General features: G+C 43.0%; 8 protein-coding genes across 8 annotated transcripts; 4 read left to right on the forward strand and 4 right to left on the reverse strand.

Annotated features, from left to right (window-relative positions):
• Positions 1-5106: 5106 nt before the first annotated feature.
• K460DRAFT_416569 (putative aspartate aminotransferase) lies at positions 5107-6611 on the reverse strand. The gene is made up of 2 exons (XM_040937815.1): positions 5346-6611; positions 5107-5272 (listed from the first exon to the last, which is right to left on the reverse strand). The coding sequence occupies exons 1-2, from the start codon at positions 6460-6462 to the stop codon at positions 5136-5138; spliced, it is 1254 nt and encodes a 417-aa protein (XP_040787855.1). The 5' UTR covers positions 6463-6611; the 3' UTR covers positions 5107-5135.
• A 423-nt stretch (positions 6612-7034) lies between these two features.
• K460DRAFT_416570 (dihydrodipicolinate synthetase family protein) lies at positions 7035-8285 on the forward strand. Its single transcript, XM_040937816.1, has 2 exons — positions 7035-7560; positions 7626-8285. The coding sequence occupies exons 1-2, from the start codon at positions 7165-7167 to the stop codon at positions 8184-8186; spliced, it is 957 nt and encodes a 318-aa protein (XP_040787856.1). The 5' UTR covers positions 7035-7164; the 3' UTR covers positions 8187-8285.
• Positions 8286-8606: 321 nt separating this feature from the next.
• K460DRAFT_311505 (putative allantoate permease) lies at positions 8607-10703 on the forward strand. The gene is made up of 3 exons (XM_040930190.1): positions 8607-9106; positions 9168-9359; positions 9425-10703. Exons 1-3 carry the CDS (start codon positions 8748-8750, stop codon positions 10416-10418), a joined length of 1545 nt encoding a protein of 514 aa, XP_040787857.1. The 5' UTR covers positions 8607-8747; the 3' UTR covers positions 10419-10703.
• A 365-nt stretch (positions 10704-11068) lies between these two features.
• Positions 11069-15279, reverse strand: K460DRAFT_311509 (putative 5-oxoprolinase). The gene is made up of 2 exons (XM_040930191.1): positions 14852-15279; positions 11069-14790 (listed from the first exon to the last, which is right to left on the reverse strand). The coding sequence occupies exons 1-2, from the start codon at positions 15078-15080 to the stop codon at positions 11231-11233; spliced, it is 3789 nt and encodes a 1262-aa protein (XP_040787858.1). The 5' UTR covers positions 15081-15279; the 3' UTR covers positions 11069-11230.
• Positions 15280-15506: 227 nt separating this feature from the next.
• Positions 15507-17856, forward strand: K460DRAFT_337312 (FAD/NAD(P)-binding domain-containing protein). The gene is made up of 4 exons (XM_040931007.1): positions 15507-16052; positions 16107-16477; positions 16544-16776; positions 16835-17856. Exons 1-4 carry the CDS (start codon positions 15679-15681, stop codon positions 17666-17668), a joined length of 1812 nt encoding a protein of 603 aa, XP_040787859.1. The 5' UTR covers positions 15507-15678; the 3' UTR covers positions 17669-17856.
• A 262-nt stretch (positions 17857-18118) lies between these two features.
• K460DRAFT_394984 (uncharacterized protein) lies at positions 18119-19686 on the forward strand (the record flags this gene model as incomplete). Its single annotated transcript, XM_040936025.1, has 1 exon — positions 18119-19686. The coding sequence occupies exon 1, from the start codon at positions 18331-18333 to the stop codon at positions 19684-19686; it is 1356 nt and encodes a 451-aa protein (XP_040787860.1). The 5' UTR covers positions 18119-18330.
• Positions 19687-19895: 209 nt separating this feature from the next.
• Positions 19896-21156, reverse strand: K460DRAFT_337318 (6-phosphogluconate dehydrogenase). Its single transcript, XM_040931008.1, has 3 exons — positions 20796-21156; positions 20588-20744; positions 19896-20530 (listed from the first exon to the last, which is right to left on the reverse strand). Exons 1-3 carry the CDS (start codon positions 21006-21008, stop codon positions 19947-19949), a joined length of 954 nt encoding a protein of 317 aa, XP_040787861.1. The 5' UTR covers positions 21009-21156; the 3' UTR covers positions 19896-19946.
• A 294-nt stretch (positions 21157-21450) lies between these two features.
• K460DRAFT_416576 (uncharacterized protein) lies at positions 21451-24370 on the reverse strand. Its single transcript, XM_040937817.1, has 7 exons — positions 24240-24370; positions 24157-24184; positions 24025-24088; positions 23603-23956; positions 23302-23533; positions 23089-23223; positions 21451-23034 (listed from the first exon to the last, which is right to left on the reverse strand). The coding sequence occupies exons 1-7, from the start codon at positions 24294-24296 to the stop codon at positions 21667-21669; spliced, it is 2238 nt and encodes a 745-aa protein (XP_040787862.1). The 5' UTR covers positions 24297-24370; the 3' UTR covers positions 21451-21666.
• Between the last annotated feature and the right edge of the window lie 486 nt (positions 24371-24856).

Here is a 24856-nt window from a genome sequence, read left to right on the forward strand (position 1 = left end):
GACACTAGCAACACTAGCAAATATATAAAAAAAAGTAAGCATAGGGCAACTTTGGCAAATTTCCTACTTGCGCTACTAGCCTACTACTAGCTGCTACTTAGGCGAAAATATATAATTTGAATTTTCCTAATAATACTAATGTATTTAGTATATATTTAGCCTTAAATAGGCCTTACTTTAAATTTTTTATTATTAAAATTGCTTTTAATAATATACTGCCTAAATTTGCGCACTAGCTTAGTTAAAATACTTAATTAAAAAAAAATTAGCTCTACTATAACGTATTACACAGGCGAGTTAGTTGCCTAGTTAAGTTAGTTATAATACTAAAACTTTACTAAAATTAGTAGTTTTTTACTATTAAATGCAATGCTTTAATATAATAATATACAATTTTTTTAAAAAAAAATTAAATATAGTTTATAATTTAGGTTTTAAAACGCAACGCGAATTTCTTTTAATAAAAAATTATATAAATTTATAGTATTTTTTAAATAATACTTAGTAATTAACTAAAAAAAAAACTTCTATAATATAATACTAGGCCTAATAAAATAAAACTTTTTTTAATAAAAAAAAAAGTAATTGCCTAGCATATACTTTATTTTAAAAACTAAAGATTTCTGCCTTAACTAGCTGCTGTAAATAATATAGCTAATATTTTACTAGCTAAATATAAGTAATTATTTATTAGTAAAAACTAAGCTAGTATATTTATTAAATAATATTTATAATTTAGTACTAAAATTTTTTAAAAGTATAATTACTAAAAAACTTTATATAAAAATCTTAAGCTTATATAAAGCTAGTTCTAACTTATAAAAAATATAAAAGCTAAGTATAGTATTTAAAATAAAAATATATATAACTTTAATAAAATAGGCTTTATAATAAGCTAAATATTATATAAAACTATTATTTTAAGTACTAACTATTAAAAATAGCTAAAAATAGTGCAGCAGGGTAATTAAAAGTAAGTAATAGTAATTTAAAGTATTAATATAATAAAGTAAATTATTTTACTTTTTATTATTTTTATAGGCAAGAACTACTTTTTAGCCTAGTATAAAAAAAATAGCCTGCTTTATAATTAAGTTATTACAGTTTTTAAAAATAGCTAAATAATAAATAAGCTTACTTTTAAGTAATTAAAGCACTTTAATAAATATATTAAAAAAAAATTATTAGTATTTATTATTTACTTATTATTAACAGTTATAAGAGCTACGTATTAGTTTAATTTTAATAGTACTATAAAAAATAAAAAATTATTACTTTCTATATACTTTTGCATTTATTGCACTTGCTATAATTATTTAATATAAATTATTTTGCACTTTTAAAAAAGGCGTATAAATGCTAAGCTAAAAAGCTAATATACAATAGTATTAATTATATTACTAAAATTAAGTTTTTATTATACTTTAAACTAGCTTTTAATACTACTATTATAAAAAAAAATATTTTAAGTAGCTTTAAAAGCGCTAGTCTAGTTTTTTTTAACTTTAAAGCTATAATATTAAAATTTAATATTTAATTATATATTTTATTATTATTTATTATTAAAAATAGTCTTTAGGAATTAAAAATACTAAGCAATACTTTAAAATTTAAGTTTTAATTAATATTAGTTAAAATAAAAATTTAAAAGTACTTAAATAATTTTTTTATTTTAGTAATTAAAATTTTTAAAAAAAATTTAAAAAGTATAGCTATAGTTGCGTATAAGCTTATATTAGTGCAGAAAAAAATTACTAAATTTTAAATAGCTAATAAAGCTACTATATAAAAAAAATTATATAAAAAAAATAAGTATAAAAAAAAAAAACTTTTATAATAAAAAATAATTTTTAATTAATAATTTTAAAAAAGTTTAAAGCGCATAATAATAGAAAAAAAGTAAAAAAGCAGGCGCATACTAAAGTAAATAAGCTTTTTTAAAAGTGCTATAAATGCTGCAGTAAAGCTAGGCATAACACGCAAATATATAAGTAAAAAATAAAAATAATTTTTAAATAAATTAGTTTATTATAATTTACTACTATAGTTTTTTATAGTACTATACTATTATGCATAGTACTAATTTTAGTAAAATTTTAGCATTGTAACTAACTTAACTAGGCAACTAACTCGCCTATGTAATACATTAGTGCAATATAAAAAGTTTTTTTTTTAGTAATAGCTACTAAAACTGTTATAATTACTGTTTAATAAATTACTACTACTGCTTAAAGTAGAAAATTAAAAGCTAGAAATAAAATTATAAATTACTATAATAAAAAAATAGGCAGCGCTATAAGGCTAATATAAAAAAAAAGCTTATAAAATAAAAGTATAAAAAAAAGTTTAAAAAAAATATATAAAAGTAGTTCTAAAAGTAAATAATTAAAAAAAAATTATAAGTTTTTACTTAAAGATTTACTTAAATTTAGTATAGGCTATAATTATAAGTATATAAAAGCTAATAATTTTTAAAACTACTTAAAATTTTATTAAAAAAAACTATATTAAAATATTATAAAAACTTAATAACATTGCAACTAGCCTAAAGCTTAAAAAAAAAAAATTTTTTAAAAAGTAAAAAAGTATATTATAGCTTAAGTTTTAACTTAAGTTTTACTATTTGTAGATTAAAATTTTTAGTAAATTTTAGCAATAAACTTTTATATAAATAGCTAAAAATCTCTGTACTTTTTTAAAGTATATAATACTATTATTTACACTTAGAATAGAATAATCCTAAGGCTAGTCTATAATAAAACTAAACTTTAACTTAAGTTTCTACTAATCTAATTTATTTTTAACTTAAAGTTTATGCAACTATAATTAAATTCTAATCTAAAACTTCTACTACTTTTACTAAATTTTAACCTAAGGTCTGTGCAACTATAACTAAGTATATACTTAATACTAAGTACTTTAGACTTTTTACTAGTTTGGGTAGCTTATTAAAAAAAATTATATATTATTATATTAAAGTATTGCATTATATTATAAATATAATAATATATTACACAGGCGAGCTGCGCGCTTGGGCAAGCTACGCACTTTACTAAAATTTTACTAAAATTAGTATTATATATAATAGTATAGTACTATAAAAAATTATAGTAGTAAATTATAATAAATTAATTTATTTAAAAATTATTTTTACTTTTTATTTGTACGTTCGCGCATTATACTTAGTTTTACTATAATATTTATAATACTTTTAAAAAAGCTTACTTATTTTAATATATATTTATTTTTTTGCTTTTTTTTTATTACTACGCGCTCTAAATTTTTTTAAAATTATTAATTAAAAACTATTTTTTATTATAAAAGTTTTTTTTTTTATATTTTTTTTTTTATATAATTTTTATTATATAGTAGCTTTATTAGCTGCTTAAAGCTTAGTAATTTTTTTTTGCACTAATACAAGTTTATACGCAATTATAGCTGCACTTTTTAAATTTTTTTTAAAAGCTTTAATTATTAAAGTAAAAAAACTATTTAAGTACCTTTAAATTTTTGTTTTAATTAATATTAACTAAAATTTAAATTTTAAAATATTATTTAGTATTTTTAACTCCTAAAAACTATTTTTAATAGTAGGTAGTAGTAAAGTATATAATTAAATATTAAGTTTTAATATTATAATTTTAAAATTAAAAAAAATTAAACTAGCGCTTTTAAAGCTACTTAAAATATTACTTTTTATAATAGTAGTATTAAAAGCTAGTTTAAAATATAATAAAAATTTAATTTTAGTAATATAATTAATATTATTACGTATTAGCTTTTTAGCTTAATATTTATATATTTTTTTTAAAAGCGCAAAATAATTTATATTAAGTAGCTATAATAAATGCAATAAATGTAAAGGCATATAAAAAATAATAATTTTTTATTTTTTATAATACTATTAGAATTAGACTAATGCGTGGCTCTTATAACTATTAATAATAAATAAATAATAAGTACTAATAATTTTTTTTTTAGTATATTTATTAAAGTGCTTTAACTACTTAAAAATAAGCTTATTTATTATTTAGCTATTTTTAGAAACTATAATAACTTAATTATAAAGCAGGCTATTTTTTTTATATTAGGCTAAAAAGTAGTTCTTGCCTGCAAAAATAATAAAAAATAAAATAGCTTACTTTATTATATTAATACTTTAAATTATTATTATTTATTTTTAATTACTCTGCTGCACTATTTTTGGCTATTTTTAATAATTAGTATTTAAAATAATAGTTTTATATAATATCTAGCCTATTATAAAGCCTATTTTATTAAAGTTATATATATTTTTATTTTAAATATTATATTTAGCTTTTATATTTTTTATAAGTTAGAACTAGCTTTGTATAAGCTTAAGATTTTTATATAAAAAATTTTAATAATTATATTTTTAAAAAATTTTAGTACTAAATTATAAATATTATTTAATAAATGTGCTAGCTTAATTCCTGCTAATAAGTAATTGCTTATATTTAGCTAATAAAATATTAGCTATATTATTTACAGCGGCTAGTTAAAGTAGAAATTTTTAATTTTTAAAATAAAATATATACTAAGTAATTTTTTTTTTTTTATTAAAAAAAGTTTTATACTATTAGGCTTAGTATTGTATTGTAGAAGTATTCTTTTAAATTAATTACTAAATATTTTTAAAAAAATGCTAAATATTTGCGTAGTAGCTTATTAAAAAAAATTTATATTTTATTTTAAAGCCTAAACTGCAAACTGTATTTAATTTTTTTTTTAAAAAAAAATTATATATTATTGTATTAAAGTATTGCATTGTATTATAAATATAATTTAAATTTTAGTAAAATTTTAGCAAAGTGCGCAGCTCGCCCGAGCGCGCAGCTCGCCTGTGTAATATATTACTAATTTTAGTAAAATTTTAGTAAAGTACGTAGCTTGCTTAGGCGCGCAGCTTACCTGTATAATATATTACTTAAATAATATAGTTTTAGGTTATATAATCCTAAAATTATATGCCTTCCTATAAGGGCTATAGAGGATCTATAATATATATTAGTAAAAGCTATTTACTCGCTCTAGAAGTATATTAAAGAGAATATAAATAATTTATATTAAATTTAGTTTATACGAGCAGCTTAGACTAGTAATATTAAGCTATATTACTTATAATTTATCCTTCCTAAGTTCTTATCCTGCACTGTTTTAGTTATAGCTTCAGCTGTGTACCAAACATTACTTGGATTAAGCCCAGCTATCGAAATTCTTGATGTATCGGCCATGTAGATGTGGTATTTTTCTATGAAGCGGAACAGTCAGTGACATGGATCTCCTGCACTCAATAAGGGGGACATGTATGAGAGACAACTTACCACGCAGGTGAAGGACCTGTTCCAAGCTCAGCCCTAGTATGCAAAACATTCCGCGCTGCTCTACGACACGGCGCCAGTCTCCAGGTGCATGCAACTTGATCAAAGCATTAAAGAGATCTTTGCGCATATCCGCAATGCGCGTGCTCATCGTGCTCAGATTCCTAGCCCACTCAGCTCGCAAAGACTCGTCTTCTAGGACTGCAGACACAATTCTTGCGCCGAAGGCTGGAGGGTTGGAGATTTCGCCTCTTGTAATCTGCTCCAACGTAGACTCAACTGCCATGGCTTCATCAGATGACTGTGTGACGAAGGTGACTAGGCCAATCCTCTCCCCATATAGACCCATGTTTTTGGCGAAGGAGCTGCACACAGCAGCTTGTAATCCGCATTCATTGATAAAGTGTCTGATCGCAAATGCATCACGGTCGTAGTCCCCTGACGTGATGCCGAGATATGCTGCATCAAACAATGGAAATAGGCCTCGTTCTTGAACGATCCGGGCAATAGATCTCCATTGTTCTTCACTAGGATCACAGCCGCTCGGGTTGTGCGCGCTGGCGTGGAAGACGAATATTGATCGAGGAGGCGCGTTGCGAAGAGTGTTCGTTATCGACTCGAAGTCTATTTGGCCCGTATTATCGTCATACCATTTGAAATCATGGACTTCGAAGCCAATGGTAGCAAACACTTGCCGATGATTCGACCAAGTGGGCTTCGTAATGTACACTGGCGCTTCACCTCCCAAAGCTCTGAATAGCATTTCACCGGCCAGGTGAAGGGCGCCTGTGCCGGATAACGCCTGGGACGATGCTACTCGTTGCAGGGCAATCGCAGATGCGTCTTTGCCGAGCACCAATTCCGTCGCCAACTTGCGAAACGTGGCAAGTCCTAGGATTGGGAGGTACTCGTGGTTCGCATCCTGTGTCTTGTCTTTGGCTGCCTTCACCACAGGAAGGATCCAGGGTGCGCCATTCTCATCCTTATAGGTGCCTTGACCTAGATTGACTTTTCTTGGATCAGGATCCCCGAGGAACTTTTTCGTCAAGTCAAAGATTGCATCAGGTGGAATGCGAGGAACTTGTGTGAAGAAATCCTGTGTTGTAGAAGGTGATGACATCGTAGAGGTCGCAATGTTGCGATTAGGATTCTGAGAATGCCACGTTAGACTATCTGTGTTGTTTGCTCAGTCGAGGAGGAGTAAATAGTAGTGAGTATACTATGTAATACCCAAGTCCACCGATACACTTATCTGGGCCTCAATTGAATTATGCGACATCGCTCCGATATCACTGAAATCTTACCCGAACCACATGTCCCGTGCAGAGTGGAGCATGTCAGCATCCCCACGACTCGACGAGGATCTGGCATGTGTGTGTATTGGCCAGAGAGAGGTACGCTTCCACAAAGAGTGGAGGGTGGAGGTGGTGGAGCTCCACTTGGTGGCTGCGCCAGGTGGCATGCATCACCGGTACAGGTTGCTTGCATAGTAGAGCTTCGGCAACGAGAGTCATGGGAACTAAATCTAGCGCCGGAATATGAGTTTACAGGATCTAAGCGCCAACTCCTACTTAGGTAATGACTTCGGGCCGAGCAGATGTCCAAGTTAGGGGACGCATATCAAGCGGAGCTCCACATTAGCTTGCAAACATACCAGAGCTTAGATTATGGCATCTGGGTGCTGTAGCCGGCAGCATTGCGAAGCAAGCCTCTATTGCCTATCTACCTCCCGTTCGCGCGTCAACGACTGAATCAGCCGCATTCAAGCACAGCCCCGACAAAGTCACCACCAGCCTCCTCCTTAGCATTCGTAATCGCAATCATGGCTACCACGAAACCCCCTTTCGGTGTCTACACACCACTAGTAACCTTTTTCAAAGAGGATGAATCTCTGGATCTCGATGCCATTAAAGCCCACATCAAGCGCATGGCTGAGGGTGGTGTCGCTGGTCTTGTTCTGCAAGGCAGTAATGGCGAGGCGCCCCATCTGGATCATGGTGAACGCATAAACATCATTCAAACAACCCGAAGCTATCTCAACGAACTCGGTTTTACAACAGTTAAACTGATCGTGGGTTGTGGTGCGGCCAGTGTCCGTGAGACCCTAGTCCTGATCTCAGAAGCAAGTCAAGCTGGAGCTGATTATGCGCTGGTGCTACCACCCGCATATTGGACGGCAGCAATGACCCCAGCCGTTGTAGAGAACTTCTTCAGTTCAGTATGTTTCTCACACCATCAAAAATCCTTTCGATAGGACAGGCAAGAAGCTGACTAGCAACGAAGGTGGCAGCGGAAGCCAAAATCCCTCTCCTCATCTATAATTTCCCCGGAGTCACTTCGGGAATCGACATATCTTCAGACTCCATCGTCCGCCTTGCGAAGTCTAATCCTGGCAAAATTGTCGGATGCAAACTCACTTGCGGAAACCTGGGGAAACTGCAGCGGGTCTGGTCTTGCCTACCTGAAGATTCGTTCGCAGCCTTCGCTGGCAAGTCTGACTTTATGCTGCCAGGCTTGGTAGCGGGATCTAACGGCGTTATTGCTGCCCTCGCAAACGTAGTTCCGGCACTACACGTGAGATTGCTTAACCTGTGGCAGGATGGAAAGCTGCAAGAAGCCAGACAGCTACAGTCCAAGTTAAGTAATGCCGACGGAGCTTTGCAAAAGGTTGGAGTGGCTGGCGTCAAGGCAGTGATATCGCATTTCTTTGGATACGGAACAGGACGAGGCAGGAGACCATTGGGTACTACTACTGTACAAGCCTTGAATCGAGAGATTCTTGAGCCATTAGAGGACGTGATTCAGCTCGAGAAGAAACAGCGTTCACGGTTATCGAGGATCTAATTCTTAAGCGTTATCTGCATAGGGCCGAACAACATCGTATGTTAGATTAGATGAGATTTGTTAGGTTATGTATGTCTAGATTATCAAAAGAGTAGCCGCGGAAAGCACACTGCAAAGTCTCTATTTTGTCCATTTATGGAGGTACCTAGCTAGCTATTCCACGACACAACTAACAATCAACTACGGTCACTTTCTGTATCAAGGGCATTGGCTTATTGGGGCGAATGACGCACTGCAATGCTCGTCGTGCCCCTATACCGGTAGATGCCACCTGCATAACTCCAGATGTCGCCGCCAGGCTTGTTATCAGTGCACGGGCGTAAGTTATCTCCGCACCACGATAACGCTAGACCTCGGGTTATCGGCAAGTACTAAGCGACTGTGGAGCTCCACCCTGTCTGGGGGATTACCCCAGGATCTCGATGAGGAGGTCAACTTTAAGAGGATCGAGGCAGCTCTCAATTCCATCACTGCAAGGACTCACTGGAGACCTCGTTACCAGGGCCATCCGTAAGGCCAATTCATCGCTTTTCCTTCATTGATAAGATACCTGTTGTCGTCATGTCGGACAAACACACCCCCAAAGCCCCCTCCAATGAAGATGGTATCAATCGAGTCGTTTCGGCCCCCTGCGAGGGTGAATGCAAGGAGATCGAGGCCCAAAATGCTGATCCGGCCCTGGCATTCATGAGGGGCGAGGTCCTCTCGTACACTGCCGAAGAGGCGAGAGTCGTCCTACGCAAGATCGACTGGGCATTGATGCCTATGCTGTGCTGGGTGTACGCATTGCAGTTCGCCGATAAGACGTCTCTCAACTACGCATCTTTGATGGGTATACGCGAAGACACGAAGTTGAACCCTAAATCCCAAGAATTCAGCTGGGCTTCGAGCATCTTTTACGCCGGCTACATTGCCTATGAGTAAGTGCCCATACGCGCTCTGTAGACAGAGAGTAAAACTGGAATTAACAACAATATTTAGATTCCCCACGACCTACCTCCTACGTCGCTTGCCTTTGGGCAAGTATACTGCAATCAATATCGCGTTATGGGGTGCAGTGCTTACGTGTCACTGTGCCGTTGGCAGCTACCCTGGTCTGCTCAGTGTACGCTTCTTCTTGGGTGCCCTCGAGGCTACTGTAACGCCGGCATTCGTCATTTTAACATCCATGTGGTAAGAACCCTTTGACTTAGCTTGCAGAACACTGGACTGGTGCTGACAAGATTGCGTGTTTGTAGGTACAAGCAAGACGAGCAAGCAAGACGTATGGGCTACTGGTTGTCCTGTAACGGCGTGGCTCTACTGACGTTGGGACCTATGGCTTATGGTCTATCTGGTGTTCACAACTCGTCACTCGCCACCTGGAAGATACTGTTCCTTGTCCTCGGCTTACCCACGATCCTGACTGGTGGGCTGCTCATCTATTACATGCCCGACAACCAGATCAACGCCAGATTCTTGAACGATCGCGAAAAGCGCATTGCCATTGACCGGATTCGCGGTAACAACCAAGGCATTGGGTCCAGGGTGTGGAAGTGGGAACAATTCTTCGAAGCCTTTCGCGACCCACGAACATATCTTTACGTCCTGTTCTCGTTGCTCATGAACATACCAAATGGCGGTATCACATCGTTTGGTTCCATCATCATCAACTCTTTTGGCTTCAGTTCCCGACTATCTTTGCTTTTGAACATGCCGACGGGCGTTGTTGACATATTCTGCAAGCTTACATTTACATGGCTTTCCGACAAGTATCTCGACAGGACCCTTTTCGCCTTCATCGCCATCCTTATCCCAATGATCGGAGGTATCATGATGATCACGCTCCCTCTCAGTTCTCAGGCAGCACTCCTTGTCGGATACTACTTTATCGGTGCTGCCGGCTCAGCTTGGTGCCTCGTCATGGTCATGATCTCGAACAACACTCTGGGATACACGAAGAAAGCGACCGTAAGTGGGGCCCAGATTCTTGCTTACGCAGCTGGCAACTGGATCGGGCCTCAGACCTTCCGCGCCAATGAGAGGCCTCTGTACAAGAATGGCAAGATGATGGTCGCCATTATGTACGGCTTGGCCGCTTGCACCTTGATAGCGATTCGCTTTGTCAATATTTGGGAAAACAAGAGGCGAGACAAAAAGGCTGTAGAGCAACAGGAAGTTCAGGACGTTGAGAATGTGGAGTTTCTTGATCTGACTGATTTCCAATTGCCAAATTTTCGCTATATTCTGTAAAGAGCATATAAGGGAAGTATTGCTCACTACATAAGTACGCTTATAGCTGCCGCTCTCTGCCGCTATGACTTTGCCGCAAACTCATTTATGGCGTCTTCATTCTTGTAGGTCCGCATTCGATATTCATTTTTGTAGATCTGCATTCGATATTATGTTTGCAATAAGAGTAGACTCGAAGCATAGAATCTATGCTAGAAACCCCCTAGTTAACCTGAGAATCTGCGAATTATTATGATCATAGTAGCTTCAAGTTTAGTTGCTATATAGTGCCATAACCTTCAAGCGTAACTCACGATTAGTTTTACAATCCATTTGACACTTGGCCAAGCCTTCTGCTGTTACAGTGCGACAGGTGGCCAACACACTGACTAGGAGTGCTCGTCTTGCCCAGTCGACCGCCCCTGTAAATTTCTTCTTCGTGAATCGCGACGCCTTATAGATGCAAGGCCTATTGCGTTGTAAGAGGACATAGGGGATTGAAAATGAGGGTAAACAAAGTGACGTGTGCCGATCATTGCCGTCACGGCGAATGTGAAGGTCCAGCAGACCTTTTCCAACATGGTTCTCACTTGGATTTCAAACTGTCCCTACTCAGAACTCGTAGGCATCTTCCTTCTTCACGCCCGAAGACTTGATGAACCAATAAGTTTGCCTGAATTAGATAAAATATGTGTTTGATCTCACTATAATGAACAAGACAGTTGTGAGATTTCTTGAAAAATACTCAACACAGGCTGAATACCACAGAACAAGGCTTGTACGGATAGAATAGTTTCAACCATGCAATTTCCGAGGTTCTTGAATGGCACTAATCATGCCAGAGCCTCAGTAGCACCATAACCACCGCCACCGGGTGTTTCAATAACCAGCCTATCACCAGGCTGAACAGATATGGAGTTTTTTCCGCCTATGGAGATCAATGTCCCATCCGTCTTCACCCACGTGTTGGAACCCCTCTTTCCTTCTTCGCCGCCTTTCATACCATAAGGAGCGAACGCCCTTCGTTCCGACAGCATTGCCGCCGACATCGGCATTCGAAATTGAACGTCGCGTACTAGCCCATCACCACCAGGATGCTTTCCCTTCCCTCCGCTATGTGGGCGTAGCCCGAAGCGCTTTAGGATGACAGGATATCGGCGCTCAAGTGACTCTGGGTCAGTTATGCGCGTATTGGTCATATTTGTGTGGACTCCACTGGTACCGTGCCAGGTCGGGCCTGCTCCTGAACCACCACCAATTGTCTCATAATAGCCAAAACCATCTGTGCCATTGATACCGAAGGTGAAATTGTTCATACAGCCCTGGCTAGCAGCACAGACATTGAAAGCCTTGAAGATGACGTCGACAATTCTCTGACTAGTCAAAACATTTCCTGCACATACTGCAGCGTCGAACTTGGGGCGGAGTAGCGAGTTGTCTGGGATGATGAGATCAATGGGTTTGATGCATCCTTGATTCAAAGGAACATCGTTGCCCACCATGCAGCGCAGTGCGTATAGCACAGAGGAGTTGGTAATAGCCTCTGGGGCATTCCAGTTACCGTGCACTTGAGTCCCGGTGCCTGTGAAATCGAATATGGCTGATCCATCATCTCGGATAGTAACTTTGAGCTGAATCGGAGTTCCATCGTCCATATAGTCAATTGCACCTATCTCAGTTTGCTCGAAGTCTTTGGCTAAACGTTTGAACAGGTTTCGAATGGCTAGCTCTGCGGCGTCCTGGATTGCGTTCATGTAGGCCTGTACTACATCCATAGTGTACTCTACAATCAGCAGTCGGACTAGGCGGATACCACAGTAATTGGCCGCAATCTGAGCCTTGATATCGGTTACGTTTTCCTGGAAACACCTTGAACCACTCGAGTTGGGGTATTTGGCCGGCTCGACACACAAAATCCGATGCAGCTCGTCCTCGGCGATCTTACCATCTCTGACTACCAAGATCGAATCGAAGACAGCCCCTTCTTCCCACAAAAACCGTGAGTTGGGAGGCATGGAACCAGGCATAATGCCTCCAACGTCAGCATGATGTCCGCGTGACGCTGCCCAGAAGATGATCTCCTTTCCTTCTGCATCGAAGACCGGTGTTGTTAATGTTAGATCAGGAAGATGCACTCCACCAAACCGTGGCGAATTGGAGAGCAGCACATCACCGTCTTTCAACTTCCCCTTCCATTCCTCAATCTGCGATTTGACCGCAAACGCCATACTGCCGATCATCGCGGGAACGTGAGGCGCATTTGCGACTAAAGACCCGTCAGGGCTGAAGATAGCGCAGCTGAAATCTAGTCTCTCCTTAATATTGGCACTCACGCTGACGTTCCGCAGAACGCGTCCCATTTGCTCCGCGATGCCAAAGAAACGGTGACGAAATACAGACAGCTGGACCGGGTCGATCACGGATGCACTCAGCGACTCCTTCTTTGACGCTTCGACGTTGAGAATTAGATTGTCTCCGCTTAGTACTGCCGATGCGTTTGGGGTGACGACAATGGTCTGAGTTTTGTCCACTATGAGCGCTGGTCCCGCCACGATGTTGCCCTGTCGAAGGGTATTAAACATATAGATTGGTATGTCTTTCCACCCGACAGAGGTGAAATATACTTCTTTGGTCGAGTACGGCTTGGGAGCATCGATTGGTTCTTGAATCTTGGGCGTAAATTCAAAGCTAGTATTCGCAGCGTTAATGTACCTTCCGGTCGCTCTCACACGAACAGTATCGACGAATATGGCTCGATTGGCAGGGGTAAATCCAAACTGCTGATGATGTGCTTCGATGAATGTCTGCCGAGAATCGATCCCTTCATCTGCACGAATCATCATAAGTGTTTCACTTCCATCATACCGCATGCTCAAGAACTGTTGGCCTTCGACAACCGGGAACTTCTGCATCGAGGGGTGCGCCTTCGCTCTCTCGGCCAGTTCACGGAGTTGTTGGTAAATGGCCTGGGTAGCTGTATCGATGTTCTTAACACACGTTCGCTGTTCCTCGTGCACAACATCAGCGAGGCCAATGCCGTATGCAGATAGGATAGAAGAGTATTTATGGATGACTACTCTCCTAACGCCGAGGATCTCCGCAATGTCGCAAGCATGCTGACCGCCTGCCCCGCCAAATGATGCAAGATCATGTCTCGAGACATCGTGGCCTCGGGCTTCAGTCAGACTGCGAATAGGACCACACATGGCTTGGTTGGCGACTTTGAGGTACCCGCTGGCAACCTCGGTCCAGGAAAGTGATCTTCCAGTATCTCGATTGATCAAGTCCGTGAGCTCTTCAAACTTTGTCAACACGATATTTCTGTCTAGTGGTTCATTCTCATTTGGCCCAAAGACAGATGGGAAGTGCTCTGGTATTAGGCGACCGAGGGCGAGATTAGCATCCGTGACGGTCAGGGGGCCGCCATTTCTATAACAGGCCGGTCCAGGGCTCGATGATGCACTCTCTGGGCCAACCATCATAAGGCCATCTCTATATGTAAGGATACTACCTCCTCCTGCTGCAATTGTATTGACGTCGAGTTGCGGAACATGTATCGGGATTCCTGCCGTTGTTGTCTCAAACACGTGTTCAAATTCACCATCATACCGACTTACGTCAGTACTCGTACCTCCCATGTCGAAACCAATCACCGGAACCTTGTTGCTCTTATCATAGCATGTTTCCGCGTAACCAACCACTCCGCCTGCCGGGCCTGACAGGATGGAATGTAAGCCTGAGAGGTCTGAGGATGGCACTAGTCCGCCGTCTGATTGCATGAATTCGATCCGGCAGTCGCTCTTGTCTAGGTCCGGGAAGCTGTCCGTAAATTGACGCAGATATCGCTCGATCTCTGGAGTTAAATACGCGTCTACGACCGTCGAATTGCCCCGGGGGACGATCTTAGACCTCTGTGATACTTCATGTGATAATGAAATGTTCTCGAATCCAATCTCTTGGGCGATTTCTCGAATTTGGATCTCGTAGTCGGGAAATATGTAGGAGTGCATCAAACATACAGCAATAGATCTGTATCCCTGACTGTGCAGCTTGGTCAAATGTTCCTTAGTTTTCTTGACATCGAGAGCCTTTACTATCTGTATACTCTCGCCAGACGCGCAGGATACCGTCTGCGCCGTATCTGGATAGTTTATGGCCAGTCGTCTGAGCTCAGAATCGGCACATGTGGCGGGCACAATTCGTTCCTCCACTTCAAACACGTCCGAATACAACACTTCTGGGCGTCGGATAGACAGATCAAACATGAAGGGTCGCGATTGGTTGCCAATTACGAGGATTTCTTTGAAACCCTCGGTTACGAGAAAGGCTGTCTTCTCCCCTTTGCGCTCCAGCAAAGCATTTGTCGCTACCGTCGTTCCCATGCGAATCCATTCTGTCCGACTTCCATTAGCCTCCACGCTCGCCTGATCTGGAAGGTCTTGTGGTGTACTCACCGACGTCATTCAGGTTTAGAGGTGCACCTCTAGGAATGGATGTATCGTAAAATTTCTCCAGAACCTGCCTGATCGCCTCCGTTGGTGCATCGGGGTAGTTCTTCTTATCAACTGATAGGATCTTTATTACGGTGTCGGCCTGCCCTTGAACACGCGCGATACAATCGGTAAATGTTCCCCCCCGATCAATCGAGATTCGAAGAGGACGATCTGATCGAGCAGGCATCATGCGCTAGTTTTTCATAGACATGTGATCCGGAATCGATGATTAGGTGATAACGAAGTCGTTGACCACGTTGATGAGGCTGAATTATTCCGTGCGATGATGAAAAGTCAAGGTCGTATGTCGAGAGTGGCTCGAAAACTGACTAAGTGTGTACGAACCGACGCTTCTTTAATTCACAGGCGTTTGAGCCGTGAGTGTAGAATTGTATAGATGTGATCGGAGAGCTCCACACGGTCCACTGGATTGTGGACAGGGATCCACGGATGGTAGTAATGTGGAGGCGGAGATAGCGATGTGGAGGCGGAGCTCCACAATCCTTACATGTCGCGCGCCACCAAACTGCGTTATCGGTTGAAATTAGTCAATCGAGTACCGCTCATTGCATGGTCTGCCCCACAATGATCGCCTCGTTTCTTTGATCCGATAGGAGGTAAATCTACTCGTCACTGGCCCTTTTGGTTTAAAAGAGAGAGGTAAACCTTGGACGACTCGTGAATGAACCTTCGCATCTCACTAAACAAACCAATATTCTTTCATTCATCCACTTGAGCCGAGATTCTAGCAAACCATTTCTCCTTCTTTTGATCATACAATCGCAGTGATGGGCTCTATCATTATCGATGCTCTGCCAGAGGCTGTTCCAACGATTGCGTTGAAGAAGCCGGAGCCGCTGGTCAAGGAGATCACGCTGGATCACGGCCTCAGTAATGGAGCGAAGACTTCATATAAGATTATGGAACAACCGAGCAGAGTGGGCCGCAAACTTCGCATTATTGTTGTTGGAGCAGGAGCAAGCGCTATCAATTTTGCGCATGAAGTCCAAGAAAGCTCGCTGGACCTTGAACTCACCTGCTACGATAAGAATCCTTCCGTGGGCGGCACATGGTACGAAAATAGGTACCCTGGATGCGGTTGCGACATTCCCTCAGTGAACTACCAATTATCATGGGCACCATCTTCAGATTGGTCATCGTAGTCAGTAAACATCACGGCTTTTCCGCTACGAGAATAGGCTAATCGAGATTGTAGCTACTCAAGTGCAGGCGAGATTTTGGCGTATTTCAAAGGCATTGTCGATAGATACAATCTAATGCAATACATCAAACTCAGCCACAGAGTCGTTGGGGCACATTGGAACGAAGAGGAGCAGCTGTGGCATGTCAAGATCCAAAGGGGAGATGATCCCAACGATGTATTCGAGGATACAGCAAACGTTTTCATCAACGCCAGCGGGGTCTTGAACAAATGGAAGTGGCCCGCAATCGAGGGTCGAGAGTCCTTCAAAGGACCAATGCTTCATAGTGCTAATTGGGATGATACTGTTGAATTGAAAGGGAAGCGCGTAGGTGTAATCGGCTCGGGTTCATCAGCTGTGCAGATTGTTCCCAGCATTCAACCCCGTAAGTCTCTACCATTGTTTCGACGAGCCATTTCACGCTTTTGAGCTGAAGCTGACCCAATTTCAGTCGTTGGTCATATGAAGTGTTTCATTCGCAGCTCTAGTTGGGTAACTGGGGGTTTCGCCCAAAAGTTTGCTGGAAAAGGCGGCTCAAACTTCAAGTACAATGAAGAGCAAAAGAGTATTCTGGCGAATGACCCTAAGAAATATCTTGCTTATCGGAAGAAGATCGAATCTGAACTGAACTCAAGATTCAAATTCATTCTCAACGGCTCCCAAGAGCAGCAAGAAGCCAGACAGGTAAGAACCAGTATTCGCCTAATGGCTAGTTGTTTCGAAAACTTACCATCGTCAACAGTATGCTGAACAAGAAATGCGGAGAAAATTGGCGGCGAAACCCGAGATTGCCGATCACATTGTTCCTAAGAACTTTGCTGTCGGATGTCGACGACCGACGCCTGGAAACGGCTATCTCGAGGCATTGTGCGAGGATAATGTAACCGTCGTGAGCGATGCCATTGAAACCATCACCCCGCGAGGAATCAGAACAAAAGATGGAGTTGAGCATGAGTTTGACGTATTAGTCTGCGCCACTGGATTCGACGTCAGCTGGCGTCCGGCTTATCCTACCATCGGACGTGACGGCAAAAGCCTCAACGAAGAGTGGAAGGACATTCCCAACACATATCTTTCCGTCACCGTACCTCATTTCCCCAACTATCTCATTTTCAACGGACCGTTCGGACCTTACGGCCACGGAAGCTTCCTTCCGATTACCGAGCTCATGGCCAAGCACTTTATGAAGATGCTGGACAAGATGTCTGCCGAGGAAGTTTCATCTTTTGAACCAAAAGTGGACGCTGTCAAAGACTTTATCGAGCACCGCAGGCAGTTCTTGCCTCGGACCGCCTGGTCATCACCTTGCCGATCATGGTTCAAGCAGGGAACTGTCGATGGAGAGATCATGATGTGGCCGGGATCACGCATCCAGTTCTTTGAGACCATGGAGAACCCTAGATGGGAGGACTACAATCTGACGCACACAACGTCAAATCGCTTTGGCTATTTTGGTAACGGATTTGCTGCCCGAGAATTCAATGGCGGCGACCTGAGTTGGTACCTTGGCCTGTTAGATGGGGAGGACAGGCAGCCTGAGCTCTCAGAAGACTATCTCCAAGAGTTCATGGCCTAGATGGTAACTATTCATTAGATCACATTACATTTATGTACACGGATAAGATACGAGGTGCCCAACATGCATCATGAGTTCTTCTGATCATATTTGGCGATTGTGCCAGTGAATATGTTCTCGCTTACAGTAGATAGAGCTATAGACTAGCCCTACAGATTTGGCGACCATTTAGCTATCATAATCTTGACACGGTCATCCAGCTCTGCAGTACCTTTTAATTGGCGGGCTATCTTGGCGTTAGGATTAACTTCACAGGCTGGTTTTGATATGACGCGATGACTGGGAGCATTCTCGGATTTTTATTCCTACAGCGAGACGACTACGAAAATCCAAAATTTGTTATCCGAGGTGGAGCTCCACACCCCGCACCTGCATAGAGGGGTTGTGCCGAACGCTTCAATACCGCTCACGTAGGCGGAGCTCCTCTCCTCCACTCCACTCCACTCCACCTTTCCACGTGGTCTCCTTTGGAAGTTCTCGTGCTAATCCGAACTGGGCAAGGACTTCTCACATACATGCTACCCTGACTAACCAGCATGCCATAAAGCCAAGTCAATATGAACAATGTGAGGGTGAGAACCAGCCAAGCTGATGTTAACCTTCGGAGGCCAAATTAAACAAAGCAAATCTAGTCCATCAATTATACGCACATCATCCTTAGAATGGCAGAAAGACAGCATCGCATTGCTTTCATCGGGCTGGGAGCCATGGGATTTGGCATGGCCACCAATCTCACGAGAAGAGGGTACAATGTCACGGGGTTTGACGCTTGGGGTCCAACTCGAGAGCGATTCCTGGCGGAGGGTGGCCGCATTGTGGACTCCCCCGCTGAAGCGGTGAAAGACAAAGACTTCGTTATCAGTTGTGTGGCTACCAACCAGCAAACGCAGGCTGTGTTCTTTGATGGCGAGGGGTGCGCTGCTCCCGCACTATCTCGAGGTGCAACACTACTGATCGCATCCACTGTTTCGAGCTCTTACATTCAGAGTTTCGCCAGCCAGCTCACGGATGCAGGCCGCCATGATATCTTCCTTGTCGACTGTCCAATTTCTGGTGGAGCCCAGCGTGCGGCTGACGGAACCCTTTCTATCATGGCAAGCGGCGCGGATGCAGCAGTTGAAAAGGCGACATTTCTCATGTCTGAGATGGCAGCTAAGAAGAAGCTATACATCGTGAAAGGTAGCATTGGAGCGGGTAGCAATATGAAGATGGTTCATCAAGTACTGGCGGCCATCCATATATTAGCCGCAAGTGAGGCGATGGGATTCGCATTCCACTTAGGCCTCGACCCGGTCAAGACAAGAGAGGCAATACTTGGCTCTCGTGGCTCGTCTTTTATGTTCGATCACCGCACCCCTAGGATGTTTACCAACTTTCGCCCGGTCGCCAGTGCCTTGACTATCATCCTGAAAGATGCAAACATAATTACATCCGAGGCAAGGCGCAACGACTTCCCGACGCCCATGTCCAGCATAGCCGAGCAGGTATTCTTGGACGCGTTTGGACGAGGGTTTGGCGCAGACGATGACAGTGGGCTTGTGCGGCTTTACACAGGAGGTGTGTATCCGACAAGCAAGAATCCTGCCATTGACACCAGTATCAAGTCTCAAGAGGAGCGGCTTGCCATGGTAATCGCTTTGCTGGAAGGCATACATCTATGCGCGGCAGCTGAAGCACTGGCTTTTGCAGCTCAGCTCGGGCTGGACTTAGCCCAAGTGTATGAGCTCTGTTCGGACGCCGCTGGAGGTAGCCGTTTGCTGGATCTGGTCGGTCGGGGGATGCTACAGACACTATCTGTAGGTGACACTGTAGAGCAGGGTGGCAGCCTACGTACTCTTGCCAATGACTTGCGAGCTGCAGTGGAGGAGGCAGGAAGGGTCAAGGCTCCCGTGTTTCTAGGTTCACAGGCTAACAACATGGTCTCGATTACAGCGCGGCATCAATCCTTGCATAACGGAGACTCCCTCGGCAAGGTCATCAGGTTGTGGTATCCTAATGCAAAACATGAACGACCCTAGGATAGACTAGTCTCGTCAACCGATTGCGAGGATATTAATTCAGAAATATGACCTGATTGATAACGCTCGTATACCAAAATTTGAATGTAGTGTGGAACTGTAATATTCTTGTTGATGCTCTTGACCTTATAATATCATCTCCACACTACTAACTTCATGGATATAGTAGTATCAAGTTTTCAAAATGTAGATAACCGTAGTAGAAGTCCATTCAGTGATTTGGTTTGTAAGTTATTCTTTATTTTGTCCATTTTCGGCGATCATGACGAGCTATCTCTCGATTTGCACAAGTCCGTGAGGAAATCCAAGCCAGCTTCAGACCGGATAGTGCCATATATAGCACCGCTATCAAGGGGTCTCTGAGGTTGCAGCTCTCGAGCTCTCTCCAAATGACTCAAAGCAATTTCGCTGACTTTGATCCTGGTACCAGCCGCTTCAGCGCAATTGAGAGCATGCTTAGCATCCTTGATAGCAAGAGACACATCAAAGCCAGCTTTACCATTCGGCGGCGGGGCGTAGTTGCCCGATGTCAATCGTTTAGAGTAGCTCTCTATGACGGGGCCAAACATGTCTCCGAGCATTTGCTCAAGGATCTCTGATCCCAGACCTGTCTTTTCGGCAAAAACGTGGGCTTCTGAAATCACCTCCATAAAGGACACTACACAAACGTTGCCAGCAATTTTGAGAAGACTGGACTTTGTCACGTCTTCGCCTAGGTCGATAACAGAGCGACCCATGACGTTCTTCAAGTATGGCGTAATCGCAGTTTTGGCTGTGCCACGGCCAGCAACAACAAAAATTAACTTGCCGGCCTCGGCCATGGGGGAGGCGCCGAACACAGGAGCTACGGTTTCAGTTAGCCCAAATTCGTCTATTGCAATTATCATCTGGAGTGACTCACCAGCAATGAAATGTGCGCCTGCTCTGGTAATCTTGGCTAGGACACTCTTCGACGTGTCTGGATGCACCGTAGAGCAGTCTACACATACCTTCCCAGTGATATCGCCAGATGCGATGATCTCATCAACTACTGCTTGCAGCACGGCGTCATTGCTCACCTGCAAACCTTTATTAGCTCTGCACACTTTGCTCAGAGTCCAAGCACTCACGCAGGAGAAGATAATATCGCTCTTCCTTGCTACTTTGTCCACTGACTCTAACGGAATTGCTCCCAAGTCCTTGAGCGAGTCACCACGAGACAGGGTGCGATTGGTATATACCAATGCCGGGAAACTCGAACTGGAGAGGTGCTTCTGGAGGTTCTTGGACATTCCGATTCCCATCGAACCAAGGCCTATCCAGCCAAGCTGAGGGCTCGACATGGTGAACGCTTGGTTTGGTGTTTTGTATTTGGTGTCAAAAATGCGGAAGGGGCCAACGGAAATGCCGAATCACTAAACTGAAGAACAAAATTGCTCACTTCGCCCTTCTTTCTTTTGGGAAGAAAGTAGCGCCTTGCGCGTCTTTAAAGGTAGTTGATTGAACCAAGCTGAAGACCTAGCTCCGTCGGCAGCCTGTGCAGGGTGGAGCTCCACACGGTGGATTTACGAGGTTGGCCTGCCGCACGCGGCATCGGGCGTTGTAGTGTTTCCTGACATAATGTAATGCGCATATAGAGATATCATTCGGGCCGGTCGCTACCGCGTAGCATGATACAAGTGGTATTCACGGGCAGAAATTCGCGATAAGACGGCGTAATCGACGCTATCTCGTGAACCTTGCCTGGTCGACAACGTAACGCAAGAAACCATTCAACGGCAAGGTGCCACGATAACATGCAATCTTCATTCACTAAGCATAGCACACTTTCAACTGTACAGTACAACGTCAATGGCCTACCTGCGTATGCTGTTGTAATGGCTGCTAGTTTAGGAAAGCGGGACGCAGCAACCCCGCACTTGAGCCTCCGAGAAGCCCTCGTGACACAAACCAAACTATAGATTCCACAGATTCAGGCTAATAGTACTTGTCAATGTATAGCTAAACTATATGCAGAGATTCCTGCGCGGTAGTCGATGTAATCGTAGGCAAAATCTCGTCTGCCACTCTTGCCATGGCCGGCCCAATAGTCCATACGGGCCGGGCCTTGCATATATGTATAATGAGGTTGACAAGATCCGCCTCGCTGTCATCTAGTAGAGTGGACAGACTCTGTGCATCTGCGGCCCATAACCGGTTGCACTTATCTGCAGTGCCAGTAAATTCGGAAGTGTGCAGCAAGATCGTCTCCATGAGTGAATTCAAGATAAGGGAGCAGGCTCCAAACGAGCGTGGTAACTCATCCGTCGTGCCTAGGCAAGCCATTTGCACGTTGAGCTTCTCGCGAATTTCGGCGATGGCCCAGCGCAACGTCTTCCAGATGAGCAGGAGGATCCGGTAACAAATGGCGGTCATCCATGGGCCCTCGCAATGAGCCAGCGATGGGCTAGCGCCAGCAATTTTGGCCAAGGCGGCAGTCAAGTCGTCGGTGATGGAGAGTGTTCCCTCGTCGGCACCGTGTAATGTAAGAAGTGACTGAGTAGCCCGTCGGACTGCGACGTAGCTCCCCAGAGTTAGTTGTGTTGCAGTCATCAAGGCGGCTGTGATGCTGCTCTCGACGATGCCGCCAACCAGCAAATCATCGGGTTTGCAGAGGCTAAGCTTGATGGACCGCCCTATCATGTCGCATGTTCGCCAAAGTGACTCGTGGGAGGGTTGGACCTCAGAAGAAAGTTTGGTCCATATTAGCTTCGATAGGACCTTGAGGGCGGCAACGACGCGCCTGTTCTGACTTTGTGTCAAGATATGGTATGCTGATGGATCGGATGGACTAGGTGGTAATTGATAGTAGCAACGCGTAAAGTCCCTGACAAGCGAGTCCAGGTTCGTCAGCACAGCGAGGGTGGCCATCGGCGAGGCCAAGAGCGTGTTTAGCAGCTGCGGACATGGTGACTCAGACATGAGGGATTGCGTAGCCTGAGACGCCGTTGTGTATAATCCCCGACCGAGAGGGATGGGCCATTCCAACACATCGCCCAGCGCGGTGGCGTCGCCGTGCTGCTCCATCAGTTTCAGCCTCCAGACCATAGCATCTTCTGCCTCCCAAAGCGCGCTGGACAGGGGTAACTCCCACACGAATTCAACTGAGCTTAGGAGCGGGCGCATGTTACAAGAGGAGAAGATGTGGTGATCCAGGAACAGCAGAGTTTGAAGAGAAATCTTGAGACTCTCCTCCTGGACGTACGACATCCATGTCTGCTCGAGTGGCTGCATGTCGTCTGCGTCAGATGCTGCCACTACCCCATGATTCGTGGCTGGCATCATAGTGCCAACAACCGCTTGGTTCAGCAACCCCAAGTCCCGAACAGTCTTCAAGAGAGTTAGTGTAAGCTAGGCAATCATGGAACATGTCTTCTTTCTTACATCGACCAAGTATCGTAGCAGCCGTCTTGCTCCATTGTATTGTGTAGAGTCGCCCACGTATGCTCCAACAACGATGTGCAAGAGCCATGCCTGCATCACCCATGTTTTTCGCAGCTCTCTCCAATCCGAGCATCTCTACAATGGTCAACGCAGTTCCATCCATTGTACGAGGCGCCTTTCGTGTACTGAAATCCAGTAATTCCATGTACTTACAAGACGATCAAGCTCCTGCACGCCTTGCGCCCAGAGTCTACGACTCGATTCGGTCATGCCAGCGGCTATATCATGGCGAAACCCGGCAACAGAGTATAAACTCCCAATGATGATGACAATATTGAGCAGTGGTTTCGATACTGTAGATGCCTGAAATGTGCCTCGATGGATTATTGGTAATGAAGGATGGAAATGCTCGAAATATGACGCTACGAAAAGCTCTATGGAGTCACTAGAAAGTAAAGATGAAGGTTAGACAAAGAGGGCTGCTGAGACATCCAAGAGATGAGGCGCTACCTACCTAGAGTCAGTCAATCCAGAAGACACTGGAGCATCGGTGCGTTCGGCCCCCTGTGATTCATCTCCAAAATCCCCTGGCCATATAGAGTCGATGCTGCCTACATCAATATCTTCTGCGAAGGACGGATCAATAATGGGCGACTGTGGCTGTCTTTGTCTTTTGCGGTTGGGACTCTCTGCACTGCTCGGCGCGAGTGGAAACTCCACGGCAGGGGACGTATCCTGAAAAACTTCATTCTGCGGTAGGTGTGCAGTGTCGCGTACGAAAGCGGCTGTCGCATTGGATCTCAAAGATGTACGTCGTCGTTCTAACCTTTTTTCTTGACATCTATTCGAGTGCCGCTTGCAAATATCTCTACGAGCAGATGGTCAGCAACATGAAGTGCTCTCCCATATGAGGGATGAAGATAAGGCGAACGATACCTGCGAATGAACTTGGCATGGCAATGAGAACATTCGAATGATATTCGCGCAGATTCGCCATGTCCTATTAGGTTACAAAGTTAGACATCTCCACGATCACTATTTGACGCAGCAGAGCTGGTATGGCCTTACTAGTCCGCTTGTGCCGTTTCAGATTCTCCTTTAAAAAACATTGCTGTCAGCAAGAGGTGCGTGTGTCGCGGTCGTGTACTCACACATCTTGTGAATGTCTCGGAACAGCTATCGCAATTGAAGGGTTTGGTCGTGCTCATTGCTGAGTAGCAGCGCAGCTGCCTTGAATCATCCGGTGCGGCGTGCTCGAGAAGCAAAGGGTGTCCGAGGTTGCGGGTCATGTGTAGGGCGATGCAAGATCCGGAAAGGGTCGTCCGAGTGGTTCACGTTATCCCCGATGCGCGCGTTCCTTATCCGATAAGCCGAAGACCCGTAACTACGAGTAAGACGCACGACGTTTTACTACTACTACTACTACTACTACTACTACTGTGCATTGATAATAACCTTTGCATAGGTAGGCCGATATATCGAAATGCTCGTTCTACACGTTAGCTACACTCGTAGCTCCCGCGGACTACAACAGCTACAAACCCGGGCATGCCTTTAACGCCCTAATAAAATAGGCGAAGTAGCTTCTACAGTCTTGTTAAAGAGGCAGTTATTCTTAGAAGACAGTAGTTAATTGCTTTAGTACAGAGCCATTACGCTCTTAAAGAGTCGAGATGTTAAATATTAGTCCTGAAAGTCATGTGAAAGAGAACTATCAGATGCACGGACCATACGGAGTTAGGGTGCGGCGGTTGCTGACTACGATGTT

Source organism: Cucurbitaria berberidis, assembly GCF_010015615.1.
Source record: "Cucurbitaria berberidis CBS 394.84 unplaced genomic scaffold K460scaffold_3, whole genome shotgun sequence".
Lineage (NCBI taxonomy): Eukaryota > Fungi > Ascomycota > Dothideomycetes > Pleosporales > Cucurbitariaceae > Cucurbitaria > Cucurbitaria berberidis.